This window comes from Talpa occidentalis, unplaced genomic scaffold (assembly GCF_014898055.3).
Source record: "Talpa occidentalis isolate TD23 unplaced genomic scaffold, MPIMG_talOcc4v2.1 talOcc4.11, whole genome shotgun sequence".
In the NCBI taxonomy this organism is placed as follows: Eukaryota; Metazoa; Chordata; class Mammalia; order Eulipotyphla; family Talpidae; genus Talpa; species Talpa occidentalis.
This window is the reverse complement of record NW_023601104.1, coordinates 39,153,977-39,175,788: the sequence shown is the minus strand read 5'-3', so window position 1 is coordinate 39,175,788 and position 21,812 is coordinate 39,153,977. Positions and strand designations below refer to the sequence as shown.

At 44.7% G+C, this 21,812-nt stretch overlaps 2 protein-coding genes across 2 annotated transcripts; both read left to right on the top strand.

Moving 5' to 3' along the window:
* Positions 1-12,274: 12,274 nt before the first annotated feature.
* On the top strand, positions 12,275-18,784 carry LOC119238863 (ribonuclease pancreatic-like). Its single transcript, XM_037502958.2, has 4 exons — positions 12,275-12,398; positions 14,674-14,724; positions 16,831-17,073; positions 17,708-18,784. The coding sequence occupies exon 4, from the start codon at positions 17,736-17,738 to the stop codon at positions 18,201-18,203; it is 468 nt and encodes a 155-aa protein (XP_037358855.1). The 5' UTR covers positions 12,275-12,398; positions 14,674-14,724; positions 16,831-17,073; positions 17,708-17,735; the 3' UTR covers positions 18,204-18,784.
* Positions 13,170-13,574, top strand: LOC119238001 (ribonuclease pancreatic-like). The gene has a single exon (XM_037501804.1). It carries the CDS (start codon positions 13,170-13,172, stop codon positions 13,572-13,574), a length of 405 nt encoding a protein of 134 aa, XP_037357701.1.
* Positions 18,785-21,812: the final 3,028 nt, after the last annotated feature.

The window sequence follows — 21,812 nt, the reverse complement described above, 5'->3', positions numbered from 1 at the left end:
TTTATCTTTTTTGAATGCTGAGTAATATTCCATGGTATATATGCACCACATCTTCTTGACCCAGTCATCTATTTTTGGGCATTTGGGTTGTTTCCAAGCTTAGCTATTGTAAATTGTGCTGCTATAAACATAGGGGTGCAGGTGCTCTTTGGAATTGATGTTTCTGTGTCCTTTGGGTAAATACCTAGGAGTGGAATTGCTGGATCATATGGAAGCTCTATGTTTAGTAGGTCCAGAAATCTCCACACAGCTTTCCATAGTGGTTGGAACAGTTTGCACTCCCACCAACAGTGCAAGAGAGTTCCTTTTTCTCCACAACCTCGCCAATATTTGTTGTTGCTAGTTTTTTTAATATGTGCTATTCTCACTGGTGTAAGATGGTATCTCATTGTAGTTTTGATTTGCATTTCCCTGATGACAAGTGATGTTGAACATTTTTTCATATACCTGTTGGCCATTTGCATTTCCTCTTCAGAGAAGTTTCTTTTTAGCTCTTCTGCCCATTTTTTGACTGGATTATTTTCTTTGTTTTTGTTGAGTCTCATCAGCTCTTTGTAGATTTTTGTGATCAGTCCTTTATCATTAGTGTTGTGTGCAAAAATGTTCTCCCAGTCGGTGGGGTTTCTCTTTGTTTTTGTTATTGTCTCTTTTTCTGTGCAGAAGCTCTTTAATTTGATGTAGTCCCAGCTGTTTATCTTTGCCTTCATTATCACTGCTTTGGGTGATGTGTCTGTAAAGATGTCTTTGATGTGCATATCATGTAGTGTTTCACCTATATTTCCTTCTATGTATTTTATGGTTTCAGGTCTTATGTCCAGTTCTTTAATCCATTTTGAGTTGGTTTTTGTGTATGGTGTTAGGTAGTAGTCAAGCTTCATTCTTTTGCATGTAGCGACCCAGTTTTCCCAGCACCATTTATTGAACAAACTTTCTTTGCTCCAATGCATAGTCTTTGCTCCTTTGTCAAAGATTAGTTGACCATAAATCTGTGGGTTTATTTCTGGATTTTCTATTCGATTCCATTGGTCTGTGTGTCTGTTCTTGTTCCAACACCATGCAGTTTTGATGATTATGGCTTTGTAGTATAGTTTGAAGTCTGGGAGTGTGATGCCTCCATTCCCTTTTTTTTTTTTTTCAGGAGAGCTTTGGCTATTCGGGGTTTTTGGTGATTCCATATGAATTTCATCAATAATTGTTCTATTTCTTTGAAGAATGACATTGAAATTTTGATTGGAATAGCATTGAATCTGTATATTGCTTTTGATAGGATGGCCATTTTAATAATATTTATTCTTCCAATCCATGAGCAGGGCATGTCTTTCCATTTCTTTGTGACTTCTTCTATTTTTTTTTAAGATTTATTTATTTATTTATTTATTTATTTATTTATTTATTTATTTATTTATACAAGCACTGGGTACAGTCAGAAGCGCGGGAGGGTGAGAGAATTCACCAGAGTCAGAGCAGGGAACAGAGCAGGCAGAAGGACCGAAGTACACTGCTGAGGGGAGCAGTGGGTGGCAGGAGAGGTCTGCGCGCCATGTGGGCCCCTCCTCCGGTGGCCGGGGAGCAGCGGGGGATCGATCCAGAGCTATAGAAGCTGCAGGCATCTTCGCAACCCAGCGCTCAACCTCTGTGCCACCGGGGAGGCCCTTCTTCTATTTCTTTTAACAGTGTTTTATAGTTTTCTTTGTATAGGCCCTTTACTTCTTTTGTTAGATTTATTCCCAAGTATTTGATTTTTTTTTTGTTTTGATAATAAAATGGATTTTTTTTTTATTTCTTCTTCTTCAGATTTATTGTTTGTGTATAGGAAGGCTACTGACTTTTGTGTTGATTTTGTATCCTGCCACTTTACTGAACTGATTGATTAGTTGAATTAGTTTTTCTGTGGAGTTTTTGGGGTTCTCTATGTATAGTATCATATCATCTGCAAATAGTGATAGTTTGACTTCTTTTCCTATTTGGATTCCTTGTATGTCTTTCTCTTATCTTATTGCTCTGGCTAGGACTTCCAGTATTATATTGAAAAGCAGTGGTGAGAGTGAACATCCTTGTCTTGTTCCAGATCTTAATGGAAATGCTTTTAGCTTTTCACCATTGAGAATGATACTGGTTGTTGGCTTGTCATATATGGCCTTTATGATGTTGAGGTATATTCCTTGTATCCCAAGAATTTCAAGGGCTTTTATCATGAATGGGTGTTGCACTTTGTCGAAAGCTTTCTCGGCATCTATTGATATTATCATATGGTTTTTATATTTCTTTTTGTTGATGTGTTGGATAACGTTGATCGATTTTCAGATGTTGAACCATCCTTGTGTCCTTGGAATGAATCCTACTTGGTCATGGTGAATTATCTTATAATTCTATAGGGTTTTTTTTTTACAGTTTAATATTTATTTATTTATTTTTACATCATTGTTCATTTTCATACAATGTTTGCTTTCTCCTCTCAGGAGTAGTCCCTGTACAATCCCACCACCATTTCATGCGTGCACCATCACCATAGTCCCTTGCGCTCTTCCCATCTCTGTTTTGTTCCCTCTCTCTCCCCCACCCCTGCAGAATGTCTCTGATTCATAGTTGCCTGTTAGTTTTATTTATTTATTTATTATTTTTTTTTCCTGATCCCTTATTTGGTTCACCTATATTCCTGCTCTAAGTTTTAAATTAAACAATTTCCCCTACTTAAAATTATCACTTAAAGATAATGCTATAGTAGTTCCTTTGTATTAAAATTACTAGCCATTTTCTTTCATTTCTTAGTGATTTGACTAGGCCTTTCTTCTAAAACAATATCACATAATAATAAGTAGTGCTGGTACCAGTAGCTGCTTCTAACTTGGGAAAGACAGATAGATAAGTGTCCAGATAAGTGTCCAGATAGATAAGCGTCGGTAAGTATTTAATGCCCCTTTCTGCTCTTTTTTGTAATATACCTGATGGTCCCAAAGCAAAGGTAATTGCCCCAACATTTTAGATTGGGCTTACCAAAGAATCCACCAGTTATCTAGATCTAGATACCCTTCTCATGTTAGAGAAATATTTTTATTCTTGAAAATAAATTAACATATTTTGAATCTTAACAAGTCTTAAAAAAAATCTGTCAATACATTGCTGGTTTCTATTTGAGCATCTAAATTGGGCCTCTGGGGTTTGCCCTGTTTCTTTCATGAAGATAAAACAACTGAGCAATTTTTATGAGGAAATGTATCTCCTGGGCAGAGTGTCCTCTTGTGTGAACTAAGAGGGCAGAGAAGAAGACATTGATGGAAAGGAATAGGAGTCGATTTGACTGCTGGGAGTAGGTGATGCTGGAGGTCCTCAGGATCTGTGAGCTATCTCCTGGCACATGGCTGCTAGCTAGTGGTTTATAATTAAGAAACCTAGATGAGTAAGATACCTAGAAAGCATAATTTCCACACACCAACTTGTGTGGAAATGGTTTGACACTGTAGCAAGTAAAGAAATAACTCCCAATCCTGTCCATTACTAGCTGTGTAACTACTAGTATAAGCAATTAGATCCATCTGGGTTTCAAATTTTCCACTGTTAAGCCAGAAACATGATCCTCAGCCCAGGTTTTGTAGGGTGTGTAAAGCATGAGAACACTAGGTGATCCTCATATTTTTCCTCTTTGGGGTCTATTACAAGGTCGATACATCCAGGTAACAGGTGAAATTAACTAAAGTGTATGGGGCCATTTAGCCACTGCAAGCTCAAACCTTTGACTTTTGTGAGCTAGCAGGTATGCCCATGATATCCACTATGCTTATCACATGCTGTTTTCTCAGTAGTGCTAGCAGTCTTTGGAAAGATTCAGCCTGGGTGAGACTAGCTACTATGACTATAGAGAAAGATTCTGGTCCCCTCTTGGCCCTTGGGTCCTAGCAAGGAAACACACCCTGTGGGTCAGGGCCCTAGAGGCCTCAGGAACTGGTCAAGAGCAGTGGGGAGTAGATGAGGGGCTGAGGGGTAGGGGTGGGAGTCCTCTTCATGGCTTCCTGTCAGTTGCAACTTCCTGCAAGATCTAAGACCTTACTCTCCTAAACCACCCTGTTTGTTTTCCCAGTTCATCATTTTAGAATTCCTCTGCTAATCACCAGCCTTATTTTTGCCAAATTTTATGTGTGACCTTTCAGGGGAAAACCAGAAGCCTCCAGCACATGTGAGTTAAGTATTCTGAGCTCTTCAAAGTGAGGTCCCAAATTCCCTACAAAACTCTGAACCTGAAGTGGTCAAAAATATCTGAAATTCCATCTGACCACAATCGCTGTAAAGTAAAAGATAAGAAAAAAGATACCATCACTCCTCCTCCTCTCCCCCAAACCCCTCAGACTAAAAATCTTTCACATTTTGAGAGGAGGGATTTTTATACAGACAGGTTCCAAATGAAATGCTGCAGGAGGAATTTGCTTTTTTTGCTAGAATGATGTGCTTATGAGGCTTCCTAATGCCTTATCTCATTGCTTCCTTCTTATAATTTCCTATATGGCTGAGATACTTGGAACAGCAGATAAAGGAGCAGCAAGGTGAGTGCAGTACATGTAATGTGTTGTTATTTGGCCTAGCTGAAAAGTGTTCTCTTGGTCTTCAATTACAATTGAAATATTAAAAGCCCCAAAAGGACAATTGATAATATCTGAAGCCTCATGAAAAGTCCATGGCCTATTAGCACATATAGGAAATCATAAGAAGGAAACAATGATGAGAGAGGCACAGTGGGGCTGTGGTGTGGGCCCCACTTCAACGCTAAGATGTTCATTCCCCAGTTGGTGGTTTTAGACGGCTCTCAGCTCAGGGACCTTTCAGGGAATTGCCTACAGTGGCAGAGAGATGTCCTGCCTAAGGTAAAACCTCCTCCTAGGGGCGTCCTCATCCAGTGAATGGTCAATATGGGGGTATGGAGACCTGCAACCTTTAACGGAATTCAAGACATCTTTGAATAGTCTAGAACTCCTGTGGAATTGGCTGAAATCTTTGTTGTGACTGCTTTTAAAGTTCAACCCCTCCTTCTGCTCCATCATGATTCCTTCACTCACTCTATAGGTGGTAACCTCAAAGCCACTTCCCACTAAGCTTCTAATGCAAATCTATATTTCAGCATCTGCTTGCCGGGGAATCTGACTTACAACTCAAGAATATGAATGCAAGTATTGAAGGATTTTTATTTTTGGAAAAGTTTTTATTTTAAGAAAAGGGCTTATTTTAACCAGGATTTTTATTTTTTGGAAGTGTACACATAAAAAGTTGTAATATCCAACAATAGGAAATTTGTTTAATGGACCATGATGTAGTCATAACATCAAATACTATAGACCCATTCAGAATAATGTAGATGTTTGTTTGTGATTTGGAATAAATGTTTAGGATGCATTATTTTAAGAAATCATTCCATGCTGAAATGTAACTTATGTGCAGAAAAATATATAAACCACACTATATAGCATAATAAATAAACCAAAAATGAACACATCCTTTTCACCACTACCCAGGCATTAGAAATCAAATATTACCTGAACCCACATGCACTTGAAGGAAAAAAAAAGAATCTGAAGCAGTCCATATGTTATCGGGCAACCCCGATATAAAATAAAACGGGTTGCCTGGCTATGGGTCCTCACCCCCTCGCTTAAAAGGGACTTATTAATACTCCACTACAGGGACACACAAAAGGTTAATAAAAGGTTTATTTACAAGGGAAAGGGAATTAAGGAAATGTACAACTCAGGGAGAAAATAGGGAAATAAAGTCTTTAATGCGTCCTACCTGATCCGCCGACCTGGAAACCCAAAGGCACTCTCAGAGCTGGCCGAACGCTGCGAGCTGGTGGGGAGCCAAAAATGGGGGATCCCCTCCAAAGCCCACGTGTCTGGCTTTATACCACACCTGGCTGCTTAACCCCACCCTCAGGTCCCAGCCACCTTCCCTTTGGTGGTGATGGGATTTGGAGTTCCCAGTGTCTTTTGGCTTTGGTCTGGAGTGGTGGTGGAGTCCACAAAGCCTGCATGGAATTAGCTTTAGGACATCCTTTTCCCCCTAACACATAGAGTGTCCCATATTTTATAAAAACATATATGGAGCAAAGACAAATATGGAGAATTATGCACTAAAATGTTAACAATGTTTTCTTAGGTGATGAAAAATTCAAGTAATAGAATTCTACTTATTTATCAGAAATTGTTAATATTTGTATCTTTTTTCAACAATTAACATCCAGCCTATTCAGTAACTTAGAAAATAAATACTGGAACATCCTGATTAGTATATAGTGACTACTGACTTGTTCCCCAAATTAATCCAATTCTGTTTTATGAGCTCTAATACTAGATTTTTGTCTAATTCCTGGGTCTTTGATAAGATTCTATTCCTGGGCCCACCCGGTGGCGCAGCGGTTAAGCGCTGGGCTGCGAAGTTGTCTGCCTCTGCAGCACTGGTTGAATCCTTGGCTGGCCGGCGAGGGTCCCACATGGCGTGCTTGCTGCTCCCCTCAGCAGTGTATTTCATCAGTCTGCCTGTTCTGCTCCCTGCTCTGGCTCTGGTGAATTCTCTCACCCTCCCATGCTTCTGACTGTACCCAGTGCTTACATAAATAAATAAATAAATCTTTAAAAAAAAAAAAAAGATTCTATTCCTGAAATAGCCTATTGACCTAGGAATTAATGGTGAAACCACAGACAGACCTTTATTTCTTCCTACTAAAGAAATCAAGAGTAATAAATTACATATTAATTGGCAATGCTTTATCTTTATGTCACCACCATTGTACAATTAGTTTTAAACTTCCTCAAGTGTGAATACACTGAAGATATTTACCTTTTTTCATACAAAAAAAGGGGTTTGAATGTCTTATTTTATGTGAAATATAGAAAATCCATCTTGGGCTCAAAAATCTGTTTCTTGCTGGTCTTTAACAGGAATTTGGGAGCATCAAGGAAGAGAGTAGAGGGAAGCACATTCTTTTCCTTGACTGTGTATCTGTGTTTTTGAACTCAAGTGTGTAATTGGTTTTGTTTTTCTGTTATGAAAGGCAATTAGTGAAGACAGTCACAACCACTTCTATGAAAAGCATAAAAGTCTTCACGAAACAGATTTAATGTTGACATCCGACCTTTTTCTTGGGAGGTATAAAAAGGAAAATCTTTAGAAGAAGAAAATGCTAAAAATAAAATAATGTTGTCACTGGGACTGCCTTTCTTCACTCTTTCATCTCAGAACACAACACTGAGAACCAGAGAGCGCCCATGGCTTGGCTGCAGGTGTTGCATCATCTACTGCCAGGGCCTCTGGCCAGCTAGGGAGGGGAGCGCTGTGTCTGACACTCACACATTCCCTCCCATACCTATGTTAAGCACCGTAAAACCTCAATAAAGTCTCACAGAGGTCTCAATATGCAGATCCTCTATGGGAGATAAAAGTACTAAAAAAAAAGTATAGTTTCTGGCAGAACAAAAAGATTGAGAAATGGTGTTTCTGGAGAAGTGAGAACTATGGTTAGGGAGAGAGTACCCAGGCAGATCTGATTCCGATGAAGGAAGGCATTTTTCCAAACCTCACAGCCAGCAGGTCAGAGGGCAAGACTTGGTGACTTTATAAAAGGCCTCACTTAAGTAGATGTGAAATTGGCACCTCCAAGGGATATGACCTCACTGTTCTCACTTCCCCATTTATGTTGCTTGTACCTTGACAATATCTCCCCTGAGGGAATGGAACTGTTTTGTTCCTTGTCACTGATGACTAACACAAGGAGAAAAACAGGAGCTGGAAGACATGTGACTGACTCAATTCTAAGCAAATGGCTTACTTCAAAGAAGACCTTGCATCTGTGATGGAGGGATCATGGGATACTTCTTCAGAGAGGGAGTTGCTGCTCGGAGTAACTGTCCTTCTGGTGGCCTGTTCCACCTAAACAGGCTCCCTTTCCTCCAGGGTCCCCCACAGAACCAGCAGAGCCGGGAGCCCTGACCCACTCATGCCTGCCTGTATTTTCTGCCATCATCTGCCTGTCCAATGGAGCAGTGCTATGAACTGTATCTCAGTGTGAGTCCCCAGACCCCTATCATCATGGGTGGGGTCAAGGCAGGCATCTCCACCTTCTCCCACCACAGCAGGAAGAGCTGGGGGAATCTAAAGGGACATCTGCGGCGGGAGGGGAGAGAGGTACCCCTTGAATGTGTGTCCCAAGGATCCCCATTCATGGGGTCCTACCCTGTTGGGAGCCATGCTACTCATGTTGTCTGACAAAGGTCCGGGCATGGGGCAGATTCCTGAAAATCAGGAATCTTGTTAGCTGACTCCTGCTAGATTCTTCTCATTTGTTTATGGCTAATTTCTACCATCGTTAAAATGTGCATTTAAAAATAAAACTGCAAATGCTGTTTGATCAATTACTGAATAACCAATTTGATGGCAAATGGCACTGCGTGATACAAATATTACATTTTTAATAAAATTAGTAATTCTCTGCCAAAAGGCAGTAATTCAACATTTGGCCTTACATTAACAAGTGAAAAACTTCCAGGAACAAAAGGCTGTAAACAAAGCCAAGTCTTTAATATGGATATATGGTCTTTTGAGGCAAGGGCTAAATGGAGAAGGAAATTCTTTCACTTTAAAGATAGCAGTTGGGTGGCAGATGCGAGCCATGCTCCAAGTGTAAGAAAATTCCTGATAAGCCAGGAGGAGCCATAGCCAGCTCCTGTTAATTCTTCCTGTTTGTTCAGGGCTGCTTCTCCTGGATGTGACAGTTGGTATGGTAGCTATTAGAGTACGCATTCAAGAATAAGTCAACAACAATTTTGTGACTGGTTGAGCTAATAACTGAAAGGTTCGGCAGGGTAAAGAAAAGGAGAGCCAGGCTAAATTTCTCAAAGGAAGGGAAAATTTATTGCGCCCCGGGCGGAACTCACGGACCCAAGGTGAGGGTCCGTGAAGCCGGGCGCGTTGTGAGGAGAGATGTCCCTTTTATAGGGTGAGGAGAGGTTAGGCAGGAAAATTGGGTTGGCAGGCGGGGGACAGGTTTAGGTGGAACAAAGTTGTTTTTCGTGGAGCCGAGTTATTTTTCTCCTGTTTATGGCTTCAGTTTCGATTTGATGGTATCAGTGGTTCTGGTGTGAGGGCCATCTTGTCTTTTTCTATGTGGGCTTCCTCATTCCTGGCCCCTGCATCGACTTTTCAATAACCACGGCAGCACAAATAATGCACTTGGAAATAGTCAATGTTACCACAACTGATATGTCACGTATTAACCATTCTGAGAACCAAAAGCTATAACCATCTCCGGCCCTGTCTCTGATGAAATATTTGTAGTTCCTTAAAACAACAATCAGCAATCTTATAGAAAAAGGAATTTTCCCTTGATCTTAAAGTTGGATACGGAAACTAGGGCTGACGAGATAAGTATAGGAGTAATAGGTAGAAAAACTCTTGTTAGATTAGGTAAATTCCTCCCTTAATTGAGAGCTTGGGGCTAGGGAAAAGTCAATGCATCTTCCTTCCCCCAGGTAACTTCCTGTCCTTTGTTTCCCCTAGCCCTTAGTTAATTGTTCACTATTAAAAAAATAGAAATGTTAGTTTCAGCCATGTAAGTTTTTTTGCTAGTAATAAAATGACTGTTTAAGGTTAATGACTATTCTAAGAACACTTTTGTTTAGTATCTGTGCCTTCTTTAAAACAAAGTGTAATAAATGTCACGACCTCTGCAGGAGGGCAAATAGACCCTTGGCTGTTCTTGAGATAGATGTGATGATTGTTATCTTCTTGCCTTAATGCACATGCTTATGCACTCTCACAGTTTGTTTGAAATGTATAAATAAAGGGCTGCTGAGACCCTCAGCAGGATGATGTCTGCGTCTCCTTGTCATAGAGCAGCCCTGATATTGAACGGGTTGCCTGGCTGTGGGTCCTCACCCGCGCGCTTAAAAGGGACTTATTAATACTCCACTACAGGCATATATAAAAGGTTAATAAAAGTTTATTTACAAGGAAAAAGGAAATAAGGAAAATGTATAACTCAGGGAGAAAATAGGGAAATAAAGTCTTTAATGCGTCCTACCCGATCCGCCGACCTGGAAACCCAATGGCCCTCTGAGAGCTGGCTGAGAGCTGCAAGCTGGCTGAGAGCCAAAAAGGGAATTCCCCCTGGCCCTCCAAAGCCCACGTGTCTGGTTTTATACCAAACCTGGCTGCTTAACTCCACCCTCAGGTTCCAGCAACCTTCCCTTTGGTGGTGATGGGATTTGTCTTTCCCAATGTCCTGATGGCTTTGGTCTGGAGTGGGGGTGGAGTCCACAAAGCCCATATGGAATTAGCTTTAGGACATCCTTTTCCCCCTAACACTGCCAGCAAAGAGGTGCTGAGCAGAGAACTGACCATCACCGGGCACATGTGGAGTGGGATTCAAGGAGCGTGACCCTCAGCACTCAGAGAGATCTGGAGATTCCCTGTGAAGGAGATGGGTGTCCAGATGTGCACCCCCACATCAGGCTCAACAAAGCTGTTTGGGTCAAAGGAATAAGGGGTGTACCCCTGTGCCATTGTCTGTTAAACATTTGGTGACGAGTCACCAAGCAAACTATAGGTTGGTTACCTATGTACCTGTCTCACTTTAAAAATCCACTAGGTGCTTGCGGACTAACCACTGATTATCCAAAAAAAAAAAAAAGAAAGAAAGAAAAAGAAAGATCCAGGGTCCATACTTGGGTGAAAAAGGCATTTGTTGTCCATGGAGCTGAAGAGGAGAGTGATAGGTTGTGAAGACAGGAACCGGGGCCCATCTCCCGGAGAACAGGCTGTACATCACACTGGTGGGCTCACACCCACATCATTGTGTCATATTGGGTTAAAAATCTGTGCCTGTTGCCAGCCCACCTCCAGGGTAAACATACATGTTGGGCAGCATGAGCACTGCTTGCCATTCCTGGAAACAGATACCATCCGGTCAAGGAGACCCTAGAAAACAGAAAACTCCATAGGTTGGGCCACCCTGAGAGCAAACACCTGTGTTAACTAGCAGTTAGTGTTTGCACATTCCAAGAACCAGACTCATGTAGCCATGGAGACCTGAGCCCCAATAGATAGTGAAACCCAATGGTGAAACCAATCAGAGAAAAATCTGTATTGGAACTCAGCCAGTTTGAAAAAGACACATCGCAGAGTCACCACTCCCCTTCATTCCATTTAAAAATATGAGCCCCTGCTCTTGCCGTCTAAGTGGCTGCCCACGCGACCCCTCTCTGCTCAGAGTGCTTTCCTGTCCTTCTCCTTACCTGACAGTAAATCTTTCTCTTCTGCTTAACTCTGGGCACCACATTGAATTCTTGCAACGCCCAGAGTAGGACTGAGGACCACTTGGCCTTGGAGTCTGGTTCCCAAATGCCAGACTCAATTCCCACTCACAGAGTTAACAGTGATTGATGCTTTCAGCACCATTCTATCCTTCTGCACCTTACCTGATTTTGTCCTAATAAGAAATCTAAGAGGTAAACACGAACATCCCCATTTTAGAGATGAGGAAATTGAGGAACAGGGAAATAAAGTTCTGCAATGGGTCCAGCTGTTAAGGTGCTAATAGAAATTTGAGCTGAGATGGTCTAAATGCAGAGCATGGAGGGATTTTTTTATAATTCTCGCTCCTGAGATATCAAAATTGTCATCCAACAAGGCAGGGCTCTTTCTAGGAGGAAGAAATACGATGTTCTCTGTTTGTTCTCCAAAAGTGGAAGGGTTTTGTTCTATCTTTAGTTCCTCTACTTAAGCCCACCCACACGACTGTCACTGTGGATAAACTGTAGATAAACCTGCCACACGCTCATTTTTAAGCCCTCACAGTGGGGTGAAGGGTGGGGCGGGAAGTGTCCAGGACTGGGGAGACTTGATCAAAATGGAGGCTTCCTGCTCTTTCAGGTTCAGGCACTCCTGTTGTTCTTCCCTAGTAGGAAGCCTTCACCTGGGCACAGCTGGATACCTCCCCTCCTGCATCCCTCAAAAGCTGCTGTTCATAGATGTGGAGAGAGGGTCTTCTTTCCTCCCCTCCTCTGAGATGACAAGTTACATGGCCTTTGTTAACTCCAAAGGTTATTTGTTGAAAATGGCCTCCAAAAAGAAAGACAGGACTAGGTTAGGGTTCAGGCATCAGTGCTGTATGATCTTCCCTGTTCCTCTTGGTGAACCAGTAAACATGTGACTCCACATGGGAGAGAGGTTCCTCCCAGCAGAGGGAAGCCTGGACAAATTTCACTTTCACATTCTCTTCCGCTACTTTTGGACTGAACCTCTGATGTCCCCCCCAGTCTTATCTTCTTGGAAACCATACCATTTTGTATTCTCTATAAATCTGTACCCCAAGATAGCAGAAACTCTCCTCCACTCTCTCAGAGACCCAGCTAAACACCCAGGTGAGTGACCCCTGTGTGGTTTCTGGGGCTGCTTCTGCTTGAGGGTGGAGAGGCAGGAGCAGGAGGGGAGAGCCCAGTGCTGAGACAGCTTGCGCCAGGCAGAGCTGGGGGCCAGGAAGAGCTTGCCAGCTGCAAAGAGACCCCGTGGGGCTGGAGAAGGAGCAGCCCCAGGGTGGGGGAGGTGAGCGTCTCTCTGTGGAACGCATGGCATCTGTCTCTGAGGCCAGTGTCAAGCATCTGTTGAGTTTCCCTTGAGCTGGGGGACAGCAGCTCTGCCAGCCTAATCTGAATGTCACAGTAGCTCATGGTTTATTCTAAAGGATCCGCTAATGAGGCGGTTGAGCATGGGCAACACCTGTAGTTTGCATCAAAACACCTCAGTAGTCACAGGCAGGACTGCCAAGGTGTAGGTCACTTTGGCGCTCACCCACAGAGGGGAGGAGGCTCTTCTCTAGGAAGCAGGGGTAAAATGCTCTTGAGAACAGAATAGCATTTGCTACTTGGAGATCTCACAGGAAGAGGGTTACTTTCTTACTGACATAAGGTGAAACTGAAACCAGGGAGCCCAATGGGGGGAGCGGGGTCCTTTTCCTAAGGGGCAGCTTTTCCTCCTCTCTGCCTCCCCAGGTGGGGCCTCCAGGGAAGTGAGGCCACCTTGACTCTGAAGTCCCTCATCTTGTTCTCACTGCTGTTGTGGTGATGTGTGGTCAGTGTAGTGCCCAGCCTTCCCCCAGCAAATCTTCTCCAGTTCAGCGTTTCTAGGAGAGGCACATGGACACCCGTAATGGTTCCATCAGTTCCAATTACTGCAACGACATGATGAGGGACCGGAAACTCTTAAAGAGGAAATTCAACACCTTTGTGCATGCACCCTGGAAAGATGTCCAGGACATCTGCCTCGAGCCTACCATCCTCTGCCGGGATGGTAGGCAGATCAACTGCCACAAGAGCAAGGCCCCAGTGAGCATCACCGAGTGTAGTCAGTCACCTGAGGCCCAAACCCCTGACTACAAGACCAATAGCAGCAATAAATTTATCACCATTGCCTGTTCCGAGATGCTTGAGCCCATCCACTTTGATGATTCCTGGCCTGAATTGCTGGACGCATTGCGATCCGGAGACATCTGCATGGTCTCACTCCCCCGAGTTTTTCCCTCTTGGCCCCAACACGAATAACCCAAGTTGGGCTCCTGACCACCCCACACCAGCATCCCTATCTGAAACTTGCACCACGTGATTTGGGGGGGTAGGACAGGCTTGCATGGGGCCCTATGCCAACCTCCACACTGCTTTCAATAAAACGCACTTGCAACCTGAAGCTGCCCCAGCCAGGGACTGTCTGTGTGATACCTCCCTGCAGGGCTGAGAGCCAGGAATCAGGTATGACAACAACAAAAATAAATAATTCAACATTTTAACAAACAGAACTACAGTCTGGTCACTTTCTGCTGAGTGATATGACACAGGGTGAAGCTCAAGTACAAAATTCCCATTCAGGAAGAACAGCAGGACCTCAGGGGACCCTGCTCAGTTTCAGGGTAGGAAGGAGGGATCTATAAAGTTATGGTCCTAAATTTCCACTTTGTTTTTCTTTGAGTGAGCAGTTACTAGGTCAGAAAAAAGGGACATTTTTTTCTTGAAAAGTCAAACATCAAATGTAAGAGTTAGAAGGGACTGTGAGACCATCAGATAGAGGGCAAGTGGGTTCCAGCTTTTGCACCTGCTCTAACTGGCAGCCCCAGCCTGCAGTGCCCCAGACGCATGTCTGAGGAGGGAGGTGCTTGAACAGTGGCCTCTGGGAAGGGCACCTGAGTGTGGGGAGAATGTGCCACCTGCTGCCCATCCCTGGTCTGAGGTCACCCCTGCCTCTGACTCAAGAGCCTCTGGAGCCTCAGATGGGCCCGTGCCCTGCCCCTGCCCCACTGCTGGTCTCAGCACCGCCAGGGCCACGGCTGCCCAACCATTGCTCTTCTTGCTGCTGGGGCCCCAGAAGGGAATTCCCGTGCCTCCCTCCTTCCCTGGGCTGTGGGGTCTGGCTGCTCCCTGAGCTCCCTGGTGCCTCTTCCCCATGACCCACCCTTCTTGGCAACCCTTCTCTACAGGCACTGAGAAGACTGGACTCAACTGTCATCACTTCTTCATTTCCCTTGATCCTGTTTACAGTTGCCCCTGGCTCTAGATAGTCATAGAAGGAGAAAAGGCCCTGCTCAAACAGCTGGGCCAGTTCTTTGTCTTTATCATTCATGAACGTTGTGACTGTGTTTTTCTTATTTAGTAACATGAATCCCTAGCTCTGAGGGAATCCGTGTGAGGAGAAGGCCTGCAGGTGAGAGGGCCTGGGATTTCCTGGGTGTGGAAATGGGGATCTTGTTCTTTATTTAGGATGGGGGTGGGTGATGGAGAGTGTGTAAGTGTGTGTGTGTGCAGGAAACTCAAGTGTCTAGTTGTATTTCCTTTACCCAGAATTACTCTCAGTTCATCTTACTCTTCTTTCCAAATCCCTATCTCCTCATTTTCCCTCCAGCTAAGGGGACAGTGTAGCAGGGTGTACGCATGCTCAGGTGGAGTTTGGCTGCATGTAGGACTCACATTCACTGGTTATCTTTCTGTCCTCACCTCGGGATCATTGGGAGCCTCCATCTGGTGATCCAGTGCTGGGGAGGATGCTGGTCCAGGCACCGCCCTGCACACCAGAGAGCCTGTGGGGCGGGGACGTGCTCTGAGTAGGGGACCCTGGCAGAGGGAGAGGGCGCCTGTCCTGGCAGGGTCAGAGCACACCAGGAAAGAAACCTCAGTCATGGACACTCTGGAGGTCTCTGCTGTGTGGGGCCTCTATCCACATATCAGGATTGCTAACCCACTCAGGAGATAAATCTTAAAATTGAGTGCTATCTTGATCACTAACTTGATCATATCTGGTGATTTTTTAATAAAAGTATAATGTTCAGAAGATATTTCTTTTTTATAATAAATTTATCTTCTCACATCATTGTTCATCTTTGTACAGTATTTGATTGCTTCTCCCAGGTGTAGTCCCTATAGTTTGCCAACTACATAGCACCATGAACCATCACCATATGCATTTGATCTTCCCTCCCCTCCAAACTGGAAGGAGACACTGTTTTTTCCCCTCTCCTTCCCCTCTTCCCTGCTGGATGCTTCAGGTCTATGGTCAGATGCAGGTTTTTCTTTTTCCCTGACCCTTTGTTCAGTTTCCCCATATTCTAACTGTGAGCGAATCCATCCAATATTTTTCTTTTCCTTTTGACTCATTTCAATTAGCAAAATCCCTTCCAGCTCCCTCCATCTTGCTGCAAATGGCATGAGTTTATCCTTTTTCATCCCTGAGTATTCTGTTGTGTAAATATACCGCATCTACAGAAGATCTGACAAACCAAGAAAGCTTCAAGATTCTGCATTCTCAGCGGACAAGTAAACTCAGTCTGCATCTCAGCTCCTCCTCAGCCCTGAGGCTCTAAGTGTGTCCATATTTTTAATGTCTTCTGCCTCTCTTAACCTTGTGATCCTCCATCCCCTGCTGCATCTCTCTACGATAAGTTCTCCCGTCCATTCTAGCAGTCAGTGGTTCCTCTACCCAGCTATACCCCACCTCAAAACAGAAGTCATCCACACCTAAAATGTGTCCTTCCATCAACAGAATGAATGATACTTGCATCAAGCCCTTGTCCTATTTTGTCCTAGTAAGAAATCTAAGAGGTACATATGAACATCCTTATCTTAGAGGTGAGGCAACTGAGAACAGGGAAATAAAATTCTGTAATTTCCCCTGCTCTTAGGAGCTGCTTCAGAATTTGAAGTGAGTGTAAATCCAGAGCATGGAGGGATATTTTTATAATTCTCCCTCCAGATGTATCAAAACCAAAAAAAAAAAAAAAACCAAAAATAAAACCAGGTCTCCTTCTAGAATGGAAGAAATATGATCTTTTCTATTGTTTCTCCAAAAGGGATTTAGGGTTTGTTCTATCTTTAGCTCATCTACTTAACCCTTCCCCACAGAACACGTTGTCACTGTAGATGAGACCTGTCACATGCTCATTAGGGTGGGCAGGAAGTGGCCTGGACTGGGGAGGCTTCTTGCCAAAATAGAGACTTCCCTCTTTTCCTGGTTCTGTCACCGTCCCCTTTTTCTCCAAAGTGGGGAAGCCTTCCAGCTGGGCACAGCTTGACACCTCTCTCCCCCACCTCCTTTGTCTCTGGGAAGCTACTACTGGGAGATGTGGATTCCAGTCCAAGCTGCTCCAGGACTCCTGGGAACTGAAGGGGCCTCTATCCTTCCCTCCCCTGGGGTCACAAGTTACATGCCCTTTGTTAACCTCCAAGGGCTATTTGTTGAGTATGGCCTCCAAAGGGAAAACAGGACTAGGTTGGGGCTCAGGCATCTGTGCTGTATGATGTTCTCTGTTCCTCCTAGTGAAGCAGCAAACAGATGATCCTCATGGGAGAGAGGCTCCTCCCAGCAGAGGGAAGCCTGGACAAATTCCACCCCTTCCTCATATTGTGCTCCTTTCCTTTGGAATGAAACTCTGATGCTCCACCCACTCTTCTCTTTTGAAAGCCACACCCCTTGTACTCGCTATAAGATCTGCACCCCAGGGACCCCATAATTGCAGAAATTGACCTCCACTCTCTCCCAGAGACCCAGATAGACACCCAGGTAAGTGACTCACGGGGTGGTCTCTGGAGCTGCTTCTGCTTGAGGGTGGAGAGGCAGGAGCAGGAGGGGAGAGGCCAGCACTGAGACAGCTTGGGCCAGGCAGAAGCTGGGGGCCGGCTAGAGCTTACCAGCTGCAAAGGGAACCTGTGGGGCTGGAGGAGCACCCCCCAGGACAGGAGAGGCGAAAATCCTTCTGTGGAACACAATGCCATCTCTTTGTGAGGCCAGTGTCAGGCACTGGGTTGAGTGTCCCTTGAGCTGGAGGACAGCAGGGTCTGTCAGCCTGATTCTGTCAGGGCAGCTCATGGTTTATTTGAAAGGATCCTCTAATGAAGCGGTTGAGAGCTATGTACAAATGCATTTTACATTAAAAATTCTCTAGTAGTCACAGACAGGACTGCCAGGGTTTAGGTCACTTTGGCGCTCTCACCCATGGAGGGGAAGATGATGCTTCTGTCAAGCAGGAGTAACATGTTCCTGCGAACATCATATGCGTGTGATTATTTGGCAGATCTCACAGGAAGAGGGTGACTTTCTTGCTGATGTAAAGTGAAACTGAAACCAGGGAGCCCAGCGGTGGGAGTAGGGGGTCCGTTATTTAAGAGGCGGCTTATCCTCCTCTCTCCTCTCCCAGGTGGGGCCTTCAGGGGAGCGCGGCCACCATGGCTCTGAAGTCCCTCGTCCTGTTCTCACTGCTGGTCCTGGTGCTGCTGGTGCTGGGGGGTGTCCAGCCTTCCCTGGGGAAGGAATCTCGGTACCACAGGTTCCAGCGGCAGCACATGGACCCAGGCAATTTCCCTGAAAGCAACCCCACCTACTGCAACCTGATGATGAGGCGCCGGAATTTGACGCAGGGGCGCTGTAAGCCGGTGAACACCTTTGTGCACGAGTCCCTGGTGGACGTCCAGGCAGTCTGTCTTGAGAGAAACATCACCTGCAAGAATGGGCAGCCCAACTGCCACCAGAGCCACTCCAGCATGCGCCTCACAGACTGTCGCCTGACTGGTGGCTCCAAGTACCCCAACTGTGCCTACCGGACCACCCAGAAAGAGAGATACATTATTGTGGCCTGTGAGGGAAACCCGTATGTGCCTGTCCACTTCGATGCTGCTGTGGAGGTCTCCACCTGAGGCTGGAGCAGAGATGCTCCCAACACCTCATTCTTGTGGCCACCACTCTCCAGAGCTCTTCCCTCTTGGCCCTGATGGGAATAATTCAAGTTGGGCTCCTGGCTATCCCACACTAGCATCCCTGCCTGAGGCTTGCACATGTGGTTTGGGGGGTGAGACAGGCTTATATGGGGCCCCATGTTAACCTCCTCACTGCTTTTTTTAATAAAACTCACTTGCAACCTGAAGCTGCCCCAGCCAGGGCCTGTCTTTGTGATGCCTCCTGCAGGGCTGAGAGCCGGGAATCGGGGACCTCTGGTGAGCAGCATGGGAAGAAATCAAGTGCCTGCTCTTCTGACTATTGTTTTCAGTGACTTGGGAGAATTCTTTTCTATAGATTCTTTGAACACGTGATGAAATTTTTAATTGTGGGCCATTTTATATATTAGGAACTATGGGACTGTGGGTGTCCTGGTGAGGGGTATGGTTGGTAACATACATCTGAAGAGGGGTGACCCTATGCCAAGAATCATATGTGGTGTTGGAAACCAATGTCATCTGATTAAAACTTAATAAAAAAATTTTAAATGAGATACAATCTGGGACACTGTCCCACTGGGTGACCTGACACAGGGTGAGGCTCAGACTAAAATTTCCCTTGACCAAGAAGAACAGCAAGACCTCAGGAGACCCTGCTCATCTTCAGGATAGGGAGGAGGACTCTGTGAAGTTATGATCCTAAATGCCCACTTTCATTTTTCTTTGAGTGAGCTAGTACTAAATCAAAGTAGTGGAATATCGTTTTGTAACTGGAAAATGTTGGGGTTGGGCTGCCTGCTGCCACCAGAAGCCCATTTAACAGAGACAGGGATTGGATCTGTAACATGCACTTTAATGTCAGAAAACTGGTGATTTGAGAGAACAGGGTTATTTTACCCCAAAAGCCTGTTCTGACATCTCATCTCAAGCCAGTCTTTTTCTGGTGAACTAAACAAAGACAGTTATCCATAAGTGAACCTCTCGCCACAACACCCTGTCACAATTGGGGCCCTGGTCATCGTTGTGTCCCAGAGTTTGTTGTGGTTTCCTTGCTCATCTTGACCTTAGTAGATGCTGCTTTCCTGGGAAAAACATCCTGATTTTCAGATGACATCAATGTCCAACACTTCTTCAGGCATCACTGGTGTAAGACTCTCAGTTCAAAATGAGAGTTTTATGTCAAAGAAAACACATCATTAATCACATGGCTTTTTAAAAAAATATTTATTTATGCATACAAGAACTGGGGTACTGGCCAGAGGTGTGAGGGTGAGAGGATTCACCAGAGACAGAGTAGAAAACAGAACAGGCAGGCTGACTGAAATACACTACTGACGGGAGAAGTAGGCGAGACAGGAGAGGTCTGCTGCGCCATGTGGGTATCTCCCTGTCTGGCTGGGCATGGAACTGGAGCTGCAGAGGTTGTGGTTAGCTTCACAGTGCTGGGTTTAACCCCTTGCGCCACCAGGGAGGCCCATGTCATGTTCTCAAGCAGCCTATGCTCTGTGTGTGTGCAGGTTCCTTCTTCCCTGGTCCTTATCATTTATTGAAAAGTCAAACATTAAATGTAGGAGTTAGAAGGGACATTGAGACCATCAGATTGAGGGCAAGTGGATTCCAGCTTGTGCACCTGCTCTAACTGGCAGCCCTGGCCTGCAGTGCCCCAGATGCATGTCAGAGGAGGGAGGTGCTTAAACAGTTAGTTGCCTCCTGGGGGCACCAGAGTGGGGGCAGAATATGCCACCCACTGACCAACTCTGTCTGAGGTCACCCCTGCCTCTGACATAGGAGCCACTGGAGCCTCAGACAGGCCCCGTGCCCTCTTCCCCATGACCCAGCCTATGGGCCTGCTCCCTTCTTGGCAGCCCTTCTTTGCAGACACTGAGAAGACTGGACTCAACTGTCATCACTTCTTCATTTCCCTTGACCCTGTTTACAGTTGCCCCTGGAGAGAGACAGGACCACAGGAGTAGAGAAAGGCCCTGCTTTTAACCAGTTGGACCAGTTCTGTCCTTGTCTTTATCATTTATGAATGTTATGACTGTGCTTTTCTTATTTAGTGAAGTGAATCCTTATCCCTAGGGGGTGTCTGTGAGGAGAAGGCCTGCAGGTGAGAGGGGCTGGGACCCCTGGACGTGGAAATGGGGATCTCATTCCTTAGTTAGGATGGGAGCGGAAGTTCGGAAGGTGGGCCTTGTGTGTTTGCAGGAAATCTCAAGTGTCTAGATGGATTTCCCTCAGTCTTCCCTCAGTAAGAAAAGATATTCTTACTTTTCTACCAAATCCAAAACTCTTCAATTTTCCCTTTTGCTAAGGGGGCACATGAAGTGCATGCTCACAGAGTTTTGCTGCCTTTAGGTCCCACATTCACCTATTCTGGTTCTGTGATCCTCACCTCAGGATTGCTGGGGGCCTCCATCTGGGGATCCAGTAGTTGGGAGGACGCTGGTCCAGTCTCAGCCCTGCACACCAGAGAGCCCGTGGGGCGGGGATGTGCTCTAAGTAGGGGACCCTGGCAGAGGGGAGAGGGCACCTGTCCTGGCGGGGTCAGCGCACACCAGGAGAGAAAACTCAGTCATGGACACTCTGGAGTCTCTGCTCTGTGGGGACTGAGCTGCTTTTTTATTTGTTGTTGTGGCCTGTTTTGCTGTGAACTTCCCTTTTACTATCAGTTTGCATCCTGCAGGATTTGATAGATGGTCTCTTTATTTTCTTTGGTTACCACATCATGCTTTTATTTGTCCTTTCACTTGACCCAAGAGTTGCTCCAAAGCATTTTGTTTACTCTCCCCATGTTGAAGTCTTTCACAGTTTACTTTTTGTGGTTGATTTCTAGGTTCAGACATTTGTGGTCAGAAAAGATGTCTAATGTGATTTTGACCTTTGATTGAGATTTGATTCCTGTCCCAACCTATTTGTGTCCTTGAGGATGCTAACAGTGCATTATGTATTCATTTCTGTAGGAAGGAAATTTCTGTATCTGTCTGTTTATTCCATGTGATCAATTATCTCATCTAAAGTTATTATTTCTTTGTTTGCTTTCTGATCTGCCATTAACATAAATGGTGTGTCAGGATCCTCACTATCAGTGTACTGTGGTCAAGATCTGTTCAGGTCTAATAATAGGTGTTTTCTGTATCAGCTGCAGATGTGCTAGGCTCATAAATATAATGATAGCTATATTTTCTTATGGATCACCTGCTTTATCATTGTATAATTCCCTCTATGTCAATTATTGCCATTTTTTGCAAGCAGTTTATGTTATCAGATATTAAATAGCAGCTTCTGTTCTTTTCTCTGAGTTATTGGCTTGAAATCCCTTGCTCCAGCGTTTCACTATGAGTCTATGATGTCTTTAGATTTGATGTGAATTTTTTGTTTTCATAATATAAAAGGATCCTACTTTTTATCCACCCAACCAAACTGTGTTGTTTGATTGGTAAGTTTAGACTGCTCACCTTTAGGGTGATTATTGGTATATGTGGCTTAATTACTGCCATTCTGACTTTTGTTTTTTGGTTATTTTCTATTTTTGCTGTTGCTTTTTCTATGTGTTTCTTTCTTTCTATTTCCATAATTCTTTCTCTCAGT

Excerpts from the sequence above, each read along its gene's own strand:
- LOC119238863 (XM_037502958.2), top strand. The coding sequence starts at position 17,736 with ATGGCTCTGAAGTCCCTCGTCCTGTTCTCACTGCTGGTCCTGGTGCTG.
- LOC119238001 (XM_037501804.1), top strand. The coding sequence starts at position 13,170 with ATGGACACCCGTAATGGTTCCATCAGTTCCAATTACTGCAACGACATG.